Source organism: Bos grunniens, chromosome 1 (assembly GCF_055505025.1).
Source record: "Bos grunniens cultivar Pamir isolate PY7600 chromosome 1, Bosgru_T2T1.0, whole genome shotgun sequence".
NCBI classification, from domain to species: domain Eukaryota; kingdom Metazoa; phylum Chordata; class Mammalia; order Artiodactyla; family Bovidae; genus Bos; species Bos grunniens.
The window spans coordinates 24,702,017-24,716,844 of NC_141165.1; the positions used below are offsets into that span (position 1 = coordinate 24,702,017).

Consider the following 14,828-nt stretch of genomic DNA (forward strand, 5'->3'; position numbering starts at 1 on the left):
TCTGTCTGGCTAAATCTATGACAATTTGAGCACCAAAATAAATAATCATAGTACTGTTTTAACCAGATGAACAGAATAGGAATAAAACAGGAAACCATAAGTCCATTATGCTACTAAATTTTTAAAAATAAATTTAAAATTTAAAAAGGTAAATTAATGAACAAACACATAAGTATATAACTATTGGGAGTAAGGAAAAGCTCTTTCTTACAACGGAGGGCCAACAAATAAATATAAAATAAAAGAAAATCACCACTTAAGCTACCATTTTGTGACTATCATAGTAATAAACGAGTCAGGCAAAATCATAAATGAATGCTCAAATTATTATGTCAAAGTTTGATAGGAAACAGGATTGTATACAGTCTTAAGGAATCTTCCCACAGATTACTTATGCATTAAAAAAGAACATGGCAACTCTACACAGGAGTTATTTGGCAGACCTCACTTACTAAAGTAATCAAAATTAATTATTACCAATACTGAACAAACTGACATCATGTGCTTCCTGATGTGATTCACTGAAAACAGAGTATCATTTGTGTAGCATTCCTGCCAAGAATGCATAATCTAAATCTAAACATGTAGATCACACAAAACTAAATGGAGAACATTCTATAAAATAACTGGTCTGTACTCTTCAAAATGTCATAAAAGACAAGCCAGAATGACCATTCAGATTTAAAGAAGACCAAAAAAAACACCAAAGATATTACAAAAATGTAATGCATTATTATGACTTGGATCCAGGGCTAGAGAAAAATTCTAGAGTATTATTAATATTTATTTTTAACATGCATATTATTATATGGGGAGAAGAGAGAAAGAGGGACACAGCAAGTGCAAACGTGAGTGTGCAACTATGGGAAATAGCTGATGAACTGAAGGAAACAAGTTAATTTTTCTATTATAACTTTTTTTATAATTCAACTTTAAAAACGTATTTTATGAACAGCTAGATTTTTTAAAATTTGGTTTTACATATTGTACTGTAATAGTTAAAATAGCACTGAAATGAGATCATGGAAAGAGGAAGGAAAAAAAGAATTCAGTTAATCTCAAAGAGTGGGACTGTAAAACTTCTCATTGAAATGGTTACCATAGAAAATGAACAGTCAACCATAAAAGAACAATACAGTTCCACGAAACAGCTGGTAAATAAATTTTAGTCTATCTTCAAAATGTTAAGCATAACTGAGGTTTAATAATAGTACACACTGTGGTAGTTTTTTGATATATATTTTGGATTCTGAAAGGAACAGAACTGGAATCTAAAAAAGCAAGCTTGCATGGCAATGGCTGCACACTCCAGTATTCTCGCCTGGGGAATTTCATGGACAGAATGGACAGAATTTCATGGACAGAAGAGCCTGGCAAGCTACAGTTATGGGGTCGCAAACAGTTGGACACAACTAAGTGACTAACACTTCTACTTTTTTTTTTTTCACGGTCCTATGAAGAAATGACTGAATTCACGTTTTGGATTTTCAATACTGGGTATCTAAAGACATGTTTCTAAGAGCTGTTAAATGCTAAATAATTTCTAATTGCTAAAATGAATATGAGTACAATCTAGTAATGATGTACTCAAAATGTATACACATGATGAGAGTTTAAAGAATGTGTCTAAGAAGTTAACAAAGCTAAAGCAAATGTCACATAAATATGTTCTTTTACTCAAAGAAATTAAAATAAGATGGCGGTAAATAATGCATATGTAGTACAAATAAATAACAGAAAACCAGCATAATCACCAAAAAATATTGTGAGACTATAACAAGTGACATCTAAAACAAAAAATGATAATGATTATAAAGCAATTATCATTCAATTATAAATAAATAAATTTTAAAAAGACCACTGAGAAATTATGGTATTGAGAATTAAAAATAAATTTAGACATAGTTATAATCTCCAGATAAAACAGCAAAGTGCTATTCCTATTCTCTTCTTGAGGAAAATAAGTAGACCAAAAAAAGATTATCTTAACTCTATCATTTCAACTCTGAAGCACAGCTTAGAGTATCAGTGAATTGCATTTAGGCTATTGAAAAGTCTGAGATAAAAAGGGATGAAAGTTGGAAGAGTCAACAATAAATGAAGAACAAACAAGGGGTCAAATATTCAACATTTTCGCACAAACTGTAATAAAACATCTAATACAATCAGGGATATTTATTATTAACAGTGCCTACAAAGTGGAGATCAAAGACAACTTAAGAGTTAATCATAGCAATAATAAAGCATGGTTTCTGCAATTAAGTTTTAACGTGAATTAATAATTAATTGTTACATCTATTGACATTCTTATTGCTTTAGTATAATGAAGTGTCATCTAAGAATTCCATATTACCAAAACAGGAATGGATGAACTCACCCTTAAACATCATCTGTACCTAACCACAGGGATAGTATTAATATTTTGGTCTATATGAATGAGTGTCTGCAATGTACAAAATAACTCTTACTTCTTAACAACAGATTGTTACTGTTAATTAGCAATAATTATAATTGCTAATTAATAACTCACAACTTAATTCTCATATAGAAGTATTATATTCTTAATTCTCTGTATGATAACTGACAGAATCTCTTTCAGACTAAAGACACTTTTTCACTCCAACTTACATATAAATACAAAAAAGTCTAAAATCTGCTAAAAGCCTCTAAACTTATTTAACTATGATTCCTCCACAAAAACTAAGCCATATCTAAGGCTTACTCTTATCAATACCTAGAACAGTGCCTGAAACACGCATGATCAGAAATTTTCATTATATTACATTGATCAAGTTTTGAAATTGCTTCTAGATTAATTAATGGTATTTTCCCTAAAAGAGCAACAATACTTACTTCAAAATTATTCATATTAAACTTCTGCTACATTATAGCAAACTTTTTCTATTTTTTTCTGTTCAAATCTGAAGGTAAAATATACCTATCTGTAACACTCAATCACTAAGGTGATAATTCTCAAAGGAGGTGGCTGCATTTAAGAGTTGTAGGATTATCAAAAGCCTTTCATGGTCAACTATGTTTCCATGAAAGGCTTTTGATAATCCTACATGATCTCAGAAAAGCTTAGCTTTCTAAAATGACACAGAAGGACTTTGCTGGTGGTCCAGTGGGTAAGACTTTGTGCTCCCAATGCAGGAGGGCTGTGTTTGATCCCTGGTTGGGAAACTAAATCCCATATGCATCCTGCAATGGAGTTGCAAGCTGCAACTAAGATCCAGCACAGCCAAAATAAATAAGCAAATAAATAAATAAAACGACATGGAAGGAATAATGATAAACTCCTACCTGCTCTGGCATAGCTCCATGTTCAATTCCAGTCTTCAATAATCTGTAGCAATTACCAAATAGATCCCATTTTGTGAGATCATGAGCGCTAAAATAAACAAAGATGCATTAACTTTATTCTAGAGTGGAGTAAAGTTTAAATTTGTTGAGCTCAGTTTCAGTGGGGGAAAATAACATAATTTCATTTTCCAGTAGAAGTGTAAAAGTTCCATAAGGAAATGTTCAAGTCTCCAAACTTAGAAGGAAAAAGAGAAAGAGGGGGAGAGACAGAGAGAGAGAGAGAGAGAGAGAGAGAGAGAGAGAGAAACGAAAAAAAAGAGGGAAGAGGGGAATGAGAGGGAGAGAAGAGGACAGAGGTGGGTAGAGAAAAAGAGTAGACGCTGATATTAGGAATTCATTAAGAGAAGTCAATAATAATAAAACTTCATATGTTTAAGTTACCATTCTTTCTAGTATATTTTAAAGCATATTTAAACAAATTCATTTATAATTTCAAAGTATAAATACATGCGTATTTTTGAAAGAGATCTGTAATCATCACAAGACGGAGATAACAAAAGACATGAAAGACAAAGTCAGGGTAAGGGAAATATAGCACAGTTCAAAAACTTTAGTGCAGCTGTCTATATGGGCTGAGGACTTCTGAATGAGGTAAGACTGACACTAAATTCTCATGAGATCTACTACTAAAAACAGTATGATTACTGGCTGTCAACTTTTATTTTCAAGTATCAAAATATTTTCTTGAAAAGGAGTTTTGACACTGGTTGTCAACTTTTATTTTCAGATGTCAAAATATTTTTTCAGATATGAGTCTGTTTCTCCATGGAATTCTAAAAATGTACTTGTGTATATAGAAAAGGCTTAGATTTTAGACAGTGCTTTTGAAATGACTCTGAAGTATTCATTAAAGTAAGAGCTATACCTAAATATTCTTTTTCACAACAAAATTTTACTTCCCCCTCTTTATGGAGAAGATAAGCATGTCTTATTACAACGGATATGTAAAGTAGAATTTGAAAACGATACCTATTTCACTGATATGAAACCTTTTTACCTTACTCAAATCCAACTGTTCTGTCTACACAGTAAGAACACAATAATAAACAGACAAACAAGAACAATTCAGGGAAAAAAGCATATGGAAATAACTTTTATGGCTTTTGTCAAATTGTGATTCTTATTTAGCAAGCTTTCTAAGATCTATGAACTGAAAATTATACCTACAAAACTCTAGCTTACAGAATAAGCCCATCTAATTCGTTAATAAAACTAATTATCTTCAAGTTTTTACAGTGTACAGTGTATATTCACCATGCTGAAAGATAAATCTTACTCCGTAAGTAATCAAATAACGCAAAATTTATCCTGAGAAAATCTGAATAATAAAAATATTTAGATCTCAATATTTCTCTAAAATTTCCCATTGTTACTCAGATGTTAAACATTACAATCAGTTTGTTTTATGTTAACTAATATAGGATATTCACTAAATCTACTTTAAATAAAATGACATACTTGTGAAAAGAGGTTAACCGCTTTAATGTAGAAAGAACATTGTAAATATCATCATCATCAGCTTCTTCTCCCTATAAACAGAAAGCAGATAGCACCTCACTACCATAAATTTTACTCATCCTCAAATTCACATGAAAGTGTATTAATACATACCATATAAAGAAAAATTCTTTTAAATTATACAAAAAGTACATATTCACTGTTGGTAAATGATAAAGTACAAATAAGCAAAATACCAGAAAATAAACACCTGTAAGTCCAAAACCCAGAGATGACCACTTTTGCATTTTAAACAATGTCATAAACATGACTTTGTACCCTTTTCAGATTAATACCTTAGGATAAATTCCTTGCAACTGCGGAGTGGAAGGACATATACTTTAAAGATTTTAATGGTTATTTCAAACATTTTACTGACTGTCACTTACATGTGTAACTGCAAAATCACAAGGAAAATTTTAAAACAGGTTAAAAAATTAAAAGTTAAAATTAAAAATAGGGGAAAATTGATTAAAGGGATTAAAAAGAAATCCTATGAGCCTGGGTGTCAGGACATACAAAGCTGTGGGAATTCCAGGTTGCCTTATATAGATTGAAGGAAGATGGCAACACTCAGGAATCACAGAAATAATCATAAAAGTAACCAGTTGGAGGTGCTTGCTGCTTTCCTAGGCACACCACTGGTGAGTAGCCATTCTTTATTAGCACACTTTATTTTCATGTTCTATTCACTAGTACATCATAATAGTTCAGTAATATTAAAATGCAAATTAGATTCCAGGAATAGAAGATGAAATAAACATGAGCTAAAAAGCTGGCCTTAAAAAGAATTTCCTTAAAAGAAAAAAACAAAAAAATCTGCCCGTTATGAAACAGGTTTTTTAAAATAAAAATAAAGTGTAACTAAGGCTGATCTTTATAAAATGAACTGCAATAATGCTGCCAGGCTGTGAAACCGTTAAGAGAATTCTACTAAATTTCATTTTTAAAATGGAAAAATTTACAAACTCAGCTACCTTGAATAATTATTAGCCAAAATTATTATATGTATACATTAACTTTAAAACCAACCTCTTGCAATAGATCTTCCACAGAATGATTGAATCGATCTACAAACTCATCAATCAGTTGGCTTCGAGCTATGTCAACTCTGTTCTGGATGGTATACTCTTCACTGCATAAGATGCTATAGGTTTTACTGCAGGCTTCCAGAACATCTGATTCTACATGTTTCTCCACAACAAATTTAATCTGTTTTAATAAAGCGTCTAGATGCTGCAGAGGAAAAAAAACTATGATATTTAGATTAATAACAAAAAACAAAACTAAGCATCTGTCACATAATAAGCCTATAAATTACATGAAAATAAAATAATCCAGGTAATAAAACAGATTATAATAGTAGAATTTCAATTTTACAGTTTCTTACCTTTTCCATTCTACCTGTGCTATAAATTTCTAGATCAAAATACTGTGGGATTTGTAGCAAGTTTGCTACCTTCTCTGCATCTGCAGAATACTAGAAGAAGAAGCAAAGAAAAACATGTAACTACTTTAACAGTATAGTGTAGTAAAGCAAATTTGGTGGCATACTATCACAAGACTGAAAATGGAAACTGTACCTTTGACAGCAACATCGGCAGTGTGATAATAAAATGCTCAGTCAATTTGTTTCTATCATCAATTTGAGTTTTCCTTTCTTTGGCAGTTAGCACCTAGAAATAAATTTACATGTGTAAAGAATAAGTGTCATGTACTAATTTAGAAATCTAGACTGTTACAAAGATGATGAAGCACTGGCAGATAATTTAACAGAATTTGCAGAAAAGCTTAACAAATGACTAAAATAAATGTATCTAGTTTTACTCAAATTACTAATAAACATGTACTCTTCCTTTATTAAATAGCTACTTATTTTAGATAAATTATTACTTGTTTAGATCAAAACAAAAACATTTCTAAAAAACCAGTTACAATATTTGAGACAGAGGGGTATAGCCTGTGGTCACTGAGCAGACTAGAGCCCTTCACCTTAACCTGTACTCAACTAAATTAAACCATAGGTGGTTCCAAAAATAAAACATTAAAATGCAGGCTCAGTGAGGATAATTACTTTCCCAAAGTATTCTGCAGTTTGAAGGAATATGCCACCATAATTTTGAATGATTTTACAGGACAGAAACATTCCAATATAAACTGCTACTTTATAAATGTAAACCTCAATGTCTGATAATATATGAAAGAATAGGATGTCCTATTTAATTGTTCTTTCAGGGGCTTTATTGCTTTTCAATAAAATCATGGCATCTGGTCCCATCACTTCAGGGCAATTAGATGGGGAAACAATGTAAATAGTGACAGACTTTACTTTCTTGGGCTCCAAAATCACTGCAGATGGCGACTGCAGCCATGAAATTAAAAGACGCTTGCTCCTTGGAACAAAAGCTATGACAAACCTAAACAGTGTATTAAAAAGCAGAGACATTTCTTTGCCAACAAAGGTCTGTATAGTCAAAGGTATGGTTTATCCAGTAGTCATGTATGGATGTGAGAGTTAGACCAAAAAGAAGGCTGAGCATCCAAGAATTGATGCTTTTGAACTGTGGTGCTGGAGAACTCTTGAGAGTCCCTTGCACAGACAGCAAGGAGATCAAACCAGTCAATCTTAAAGGAAATCAACCTTGTATATTCAATGGAAGACTGATGCTGAAGCTGAAGCTCTAATACTTTGGCCGCCTGATGTGAAGAGCAGACTTATTAGAAAAGACCAATGCTGGGAAAGACTGAAGGCAGGAGGAGAAGGGGACAATAGAGGATGAGGTGGTTGGATGGCATCACCGACTCGATGGACATGAGTTTGAGCAAGATCCAGGAGATGGTGAAGGACAGGGAACCCTGGCGTGCTACAGTCCATGGGGTTTCAAAGAGTTGGACACAACTGAGCAACTGAACAACAACTGTTCTTCAACCTCTTAAAACATAAATATTTTGGAATGCTCTACCACAAAGTGTCAAGCTTGGTTTTGCACAAAATAATTAAAGGGGCTACATATAAAATGAAATGTATATGTATATAGAAATGTATTTAGAATATTGAGAAGTCTTGAAATTCATTAGACAATGAAGGTCTAAGGATATTGATTTTAGGGTAATAGCTATCTTCAATTAAATGGTCATTGTGTCAGGCACTCTATGTACATGAATTTATTTAATCCTCACGGAATCTTCGATGGGAGAGCAAAAATGGCATAATACCTATGAAGGGGAATTTCAAAATATCCAACAAAACCGTACACACTTTTTTTCTTTGCCCCAGGTATCTTACTTTAGCAATCTACTCCACCAACAAACTTGGTACAAGTATGAAATGATACAGGATTATTCACCTCACATTATATCTAGCAAAAGACTGGCAACAACCAAAAAGACTCTCAATAGTATATCTGCAAAACAAATCCTATTCAGACATAAGAAAATACAAAAAATCTGCAAGTAAAGTTATGTAGTAATACCCAGGATATACTGCTAAATGAAAATATAAGGTACAGAACACCATATATAATATGCTATCTTTTATACAGATAGGAGATTGAAAGGGAAGAGGATGGAGAATAAAAGTACATGCACCTGTATTTGTGCATGTATTTATCTATATTTGCAAAATGAAACACTGAAGGAGAGATTAAAAAAAAACAAATAAAATTGGATACAGGTAGAAAAGTATAGAGGGAAGGATTTAAAAGACTTCTCTAAACATTGATTTTTTAACAAAGTAAATTTTTTATGTATTTCCAAAAAATAAAGATGCAAAACAAAATCAAAGAGGTAAAAACTCTGTTATGCTAAATTTAAGTCAGAAATATTAATATGAATGCATGATTTAAGCACAATGTATATATATAAATATATGTATTTCTTAGCTCTGTATACCAATGGTGCCTAGAAGAAATGATAACCAATTGACAATGAGTATTCTTAGTGAATCACAACAAACTGTGGAAAATTCTTCAAGAGATGGGAATACCAGACCACCTGACCTGCCTCCTGAGAAACCTGTATGCAGGTCAAGAAGCAACAGTTTCAACTGGACATGGAACAACAGACTGGTTCCAAATCAGGAAAGGAATACGTCAAGGCTGTATTATTGTCACCCTGCTTATTTAACTTCTATGCAGAGTACATCATGAGAAACGCTGGGCTGGAAGAAGCACAAGCTGGAATCAAGATTGCCAAGAGAAATATCAATAACTTCAGATATGCAGATGACACCACCCTTATGGCAGAAAGTGAAGAACTAAAGAGCCTCTTGATGAAAGTGAAAGAGGAGAGTGAAAAACTTGGCTTAAAACTCAACATTCAGAAAACAAAGATCATGGCATCCAGTTCCATCACTTCGTGGCAAATACATGGGGAAACAGTGGAAACAGTGGCTGACTTTACTTTTCTGGGCTCCAAAATCACTCCAGATGGTGACTGCAGCCATGAAATTAAAAGACACTTGCTCCTTGGAAGAAAAGCTATGACCAACCTAGATAGCATATTAAAAAGCAGAGACATTACTTTGCCAACAAAGGTCCATCTAGTCAAAGCTATGGTTTTTCCAGTAGTCATGTATGGATATGAGAGTTGGACTATAAAGAAGGCTGAGTGCCGAAGAATTGATGCTTTTGAGCTATGGTGTTGGAGAAGACTCTTGAGAGTCCCTTGGACTGCAAGGAGGTCCAACCAGTCCATCCTAAAGGAAATCAACCCTGAATATTCATTGGAAGGACTGATGCTGAAGCTGAAACTCCAATACTTTGGCCACCTGATGCGAAGAACTGACTCATTGGAAAAGACCCTGATGCTGGGAAAGACTGAAGGCGGGATGAGAAGGGGATGACAGAGGATGAGATGGTTGGATGGCATCACTGACTCAATGGACATGAATCTGAGTAAACTCTGAGAGTTGGTGATGGATGGGGAGGCCTGGCGTGCTGCAGTCCATGGGGTCGCAAAGCGTCGGACATGACTGAGCGATTGAACTGAACTGTTCTTTATTGACAAGATTTTGATTTTTACATATCACTCTCTATCAAAAGGAACTAGTGCTCGTGGGAGATTCCTATTCTAGGGCAATGTAGCCTACAGCGTGGGTCCCCAAAGACCATTGGTTTCCTAGTATTCATGCCCTTAATAGAATCTCTTCCAAAAATGAATAAGGCTGACATGTGTAACCTAAAGAATACTGTGGGAATTATGCTATATGACTTTTGAGGTCATAAAAGACATAGAAGTGTCCACTTTATTCTCTCTTGCACCATTCATTCTGGGGGAGGCTTGCAGCCTTGAAACAGTACTACTAAGAGGTCAACATGGTAAGGATCTAAGGCTTCCTACCAACAATAAACACTAACTTACCAATCATGTGACTAAACCATTATGGAAGTAGCAAATTTAATATTAAGACTCCAGAGGTTAAGGCCCTGGCTATATCTTAACTGTAACCCTACGAGAGACTCTAAAGTAAAAAACAGCCAAGTCATTCACAAATTTCTGACCTACAGAAACTATATGAGACAATGAATACTTATTCCTTTAAGCCTCGAAGTTTGGAGTACAGTTGTCCCCCTTAACTGTGTGGGATACATTCGAAGATGCCTAGTGGATGTCTGAAATTGCTAATTGCCCTGAACCCTTGATATAGTATGTTTTTTACCACCACGAACATGCCTATGTTAAAATTAAATTGATAAATTAGGCATAGTGAGAGATTAACAACAGTAACTAACAGAACAATTATAACAATATACTGCAATAAAATGTGAATGTGGTCTCTCTCTTTCAAAATATTTTATATAAATTTAATGCCTTTTCCATCTTAACTAAGAATTCATCAAGTATTGTGGCCATTACTTTTGCAGTTTGATGTATGACAGTAAACAAACAGAAATTTCCTTTTCCTTCCTCACAATGTCACAGACAGAAATTTATTCTTAACGAACATCTTTGCAAACTCAGTACATATTTTTTTCTCTTCCTGTTAAGTCTAGAACTTTCATCTTTTCACTTATAGGAAGCAGTTATGGCTTTTCTTTGACATATCCAAAATGCCAGCATCACTACTCTTGTGCATTCAGGTCAATATTTAGTACAATAAGGGATACTTGAACACAATCACAGCAACACTATTATAGCAGATTTGGTAACCTATAAGAAGTGTCTAACTGGTGGAGTACATTTGACAATGATATGATTCATGTTCCGGATAGGATGGAGAGAGACAAAGCTGGATGTCAGAATTTTTACCATGCTTCTCAGCATAGCATGCAACTTCAAACTTATCAACTGTTTATTCTTGAATTTTCCATTTAATATTCTGGACCATAGTTGACTGGTAATTAAAACTTGGGAAGAGAAATGATGGATAAGGGACAACTACTGCAATTCTTTTAAATATAGCAATAGATTACTAATATAAGCAGTAAAGGAAGAAAGTGAGCCTGGAACATTTTGCTCTAAAAGAAAGCACTCAAAAAGTGGTAGTATGTCAAAATGACAAGAAATTAGCCCAAAGGGGCTGTCAGTCAAAATTACATTCTGTCATTGCTTCATCAATTTCTCTAAGTTTTTTCCCCCCCATTTGTAGCATTTTAAGGCAAATTGTTGGTATATCATTTCACCCCTAATATTTAAGTATGTATTTAACAGATGAAGATGCAAGAACAGACTTTACATCTCCAATATTAAACAATAATCGCTTATTATCATTACGTACCCAGTCACTACTTTTCTCAGTCTTTACTTTTTGGAATCTTTCCTGTATTCATGTGGGTGTGCTAGGTCGCTTCAGTCATGTCTGACTCTTTGCAACCCTATAGCCCTCCAGATTTCTTTGTCCATGGGATTTTCCAGGCAGGATTCTGGAGCAGGTTGCCATGACCTCCTCCAGGGGACCTTCTTGACCCAAGGTTCAAACCTGTGTCTCTTAAGTCTCTTGCACTGGCATGCAGGTTCTTTACCACTAGCGCCACCTGGGAAGCCCTATGTTCATATTTAATGAAATTATTAATACGGTTAAATTTGTATCAGCCACTGGGCTATTTGTTATCTATGTATCTTTTTTTCCTCCCCTCTTTTCATTCTTTGTTGTCTTCTTTGCAATTAAACATTCTTCAGCATGCAATTGGAACTTCTCTGTTGATTTTGTTCTCCTTTTTTAGGTATGAGAGGTTGTTCTAGAGGTTACAATATATCAATAGTTCTTCAACTTATTACAAACAACTTCAAATTAATAATGAATTAATTATAACAAAATACAGCAATTTTACTCCAAGAGAGTTCTATTTCCTTTACCCTTCTTTGTGCTATTGTCACATGTCTATATGTATTACAATCTTAACACTACAATGCTAGTACTATTGCTTTAAAATAATCTCATGTCCCTTTAAAAATTACACAGCCGTTTATGTCCACCCACATATTTATCATTTCTAGTACTTTCTATCTCTTGCTGTGGATTATGGTTTCCATTCTTTACAACTTAAAGGATTTTCGTCTTTAGTGTTTCTTCAAAGGCAGGTCTTTTAAACAATATGTCTCTCAATCTTTGTTTATATAGGAATGTTTTCATTTCACCTTCATACTTGTAAAATAATTTTACTGAATTTAGAATTCTTGGTTGGCAATTTTGTTGTCTTCTGGTGACTGTCATTTTACTGTCTTCTGGACTTAACTGTTTCTGATAAGTCAAACTATTAAAGCTATTGCTGCTGTCCTCCACATTAGTTCTTTTTCACTTGCTGCTTTCAAGATTTTTCATTTTTGTCTTTCAACAATGTGACCTGTGTTTACACTATTTGGGTTTTTTAAAAATTTCTTGGATCTGTGGATTAATATTTCTCACCAAATTTGGGAAGTCTCTGGCAATTATTAATATTCCTTTAAATGTTTTCCTTCTTGTCTCCTTCTCTCATTCCTTTCTTTCTAGGACTCCATTATACAAATCTGGTGCACTTGATGTTGTTTCACACATTTCTTAAGCTCTGCCATTTCTCTTCATCTTTTTCCCTGTTTTGTTCAAAATGAATAATTTCTATTAATCTTTCATGTTCACTGTTTCTTCTGTCATCTAAAATCTGTTGAGCTCATCTAATAAATTATAAATGTTATTGTAATTTTCAACTCATAAATTAGCATTTGAAAAACAAATTACTCACTCCTTATTTCTTGTTACTATATTTTCCTATAATTCTCTGAACATATTTTCCTATAAGTCTTTGAATACATTTATAAAAAGGGCTCTGAAGTATCTGTTAAATCCAACAATTGGGGCTATAGAGAAGTCATTTCCTGTTTCTAAGCTTTTTTTTTTTACATTTTAAATTAATTTTAATTTTCTTTAACCTGCCCTGGGTCTTTACTGCTGAACGTGGGCTTTCTCTGGTTGTAAGTCAGGACTACTCTTCATTGTGGTGCATGGGCTTCTCATTGTGGTGGCTTCTCTTGCTGCAGAGCACAGGCTCTAGGCATTCAGACTTCAGTAGTTGAGGCATGTGGGCTTAGTTGCTCTGTGGCATGTGGGATCTTCCCTGAATAGGGATCAAATTAGTATCCCCAGCACTGGCAAGTGGATTCTTAACCACTGGACCACCAGGGAAGCCCCTGAGAAATCATCTCTATTGTCTACTTTCCCCCCTGAGTATGTTCACACTATACTGGTCATTTTTTTTTTTTGGCATGGCTCCAATTTTTCTAGAAAAGCAGACATTTTGGGGTATCTTGTAATAGCTATGTATTTCAAAGTTATTTTCCTAAGTTTCACTTTAACAAATTAATCTTTAATTGAAACTGTGTAACTTTCTCTCTCCCATGATAGATGGTTTCTGTTTGGAATTTTACTTTTTTTTTTTTTTAACCTGTCTTTCTGGAAGTTTCCTCTGTGTTTCAACATATCACTGGTTAGCCAATGATTTGGCAGAGATTGTGTTCAAATGCTTCAAATTTATAAGACTCCTCTCTGAGACCTGATTTGCTGTGGCATAGGGAGCACATTCAAGGTTCAGTCAGTCAGTTTTCTTGATTTTTATTTTCTGTTGCGTTTTCTCAGGTTTCCCAATCAGCCAGGGATGTATGAAGAGTTTATTAAACTTTTTACTGTTTTCTTGTTTGCAGTATTTTTATGGTTAGATTCTTGGCTGGTCCACTATTCTTACCAATTGCAGATACAATCTCTGAATGTCACAGGTGAAAGTTTCTCTTATATGTGTTTCTTTCGTTTCTAGTTGACAAAGTTGTGGACTTTTCCCTCTTGTCCCATATTGAGCCTTTTCTCTCTGACAGCAATTGTATGCTGGTTTTTGCATACAGTGCCATTCTGGTAAAATTAGAGATGTCACCAATCAAGCTTGTGGGCTGTGTACATTGTAATCCTAGGCAAAGGCTGTAGCCCCCTACAGCTTTAAACTGAAGCTTCAGCAATTTTTCAAGAATATAAGCACACCTCATTATATTTTGCAGATACTACATTAAAGAAAAAAATCCACCAAATTGGAACTCTGTGACAACCCTGTCTAAGCAAGTCTATTGGTGCCATTTTTCCAGTAGCATTTGCTCACTTTGTGTTTCTGCGTCACATTTTGGTAATTCTGGCACTACTTCAAACTTTTTCATCATTACTATTAGATTTGTTCTGGTGTGAACAACAATCTTTGATGTTACCACTTAACTTGTTTCGGGGTGCCAGAAACCATGCCCATATAAAATGGGGAACTTACTCGATGAATGCTGTGTCTCACTGATGCTTCACTAACTAGCTGTTCTCCCCTCTTTCTCCCTTTCCTCAGGCTTCCCTACTCCCTGAGACTCAACAATATTAAAATTAATAACCCTACTAACCCCTAATAAGCCTCTTAAGTGTTCAGGTGAAAAGAAGCTTCATCACACATCTCTCACTGTAAATCAAAACCTTGACGCAGGTGAAAGAGGAGGATGAAAAAGCTAGATTAAAACTCGGCATTCAAAAAATT

At 34.1% G+C, this 14,828-nt stretch overlaps 1 protein-coding gene across 4 annotated transcripts in view; it reads right to left on the reverse strand.

Moving 5' to 3' along the window:
- The window catches only part of STAG1 (STAG1 cohesin complex component), a 496,597-nt gene that overhangs the window by 51,551 nt on the left and 430,218 nt on the right, over positions 1 to 14,828 (reverse strand). For all 4 annotated transcript variants that reach the window (XM_086354992.1, XM_086354939.1, XM_086355079.1 and 1 more), the window contains 5 exons: positions 6,444 to 6,536; positions 6,251 to 6,340; positions 5,893 to 6,096; positions 4,822 to 4,892; positions 3,304 to 3,391 (listed from right to left, as the gene is read on the reverse strand). In XM_086354992.1, coding sequence (XP_086211118.1) covers positions 3,304 to 3,391; positions 4,822 to 4,892; positions 5,893 to 6,096; positions 6,251 to 6,340; positions 6,444 to 6,536 — 546 coding nt within the window. The remainder of the gene's footprint in view (positions 1 to 3,303; positions 3,392 to 4,821; positions 4,893 to 5,892; positions 6,097 to 6,250; positions 6,341 to 6,443; positions 6,537 to 14,828) is intronic.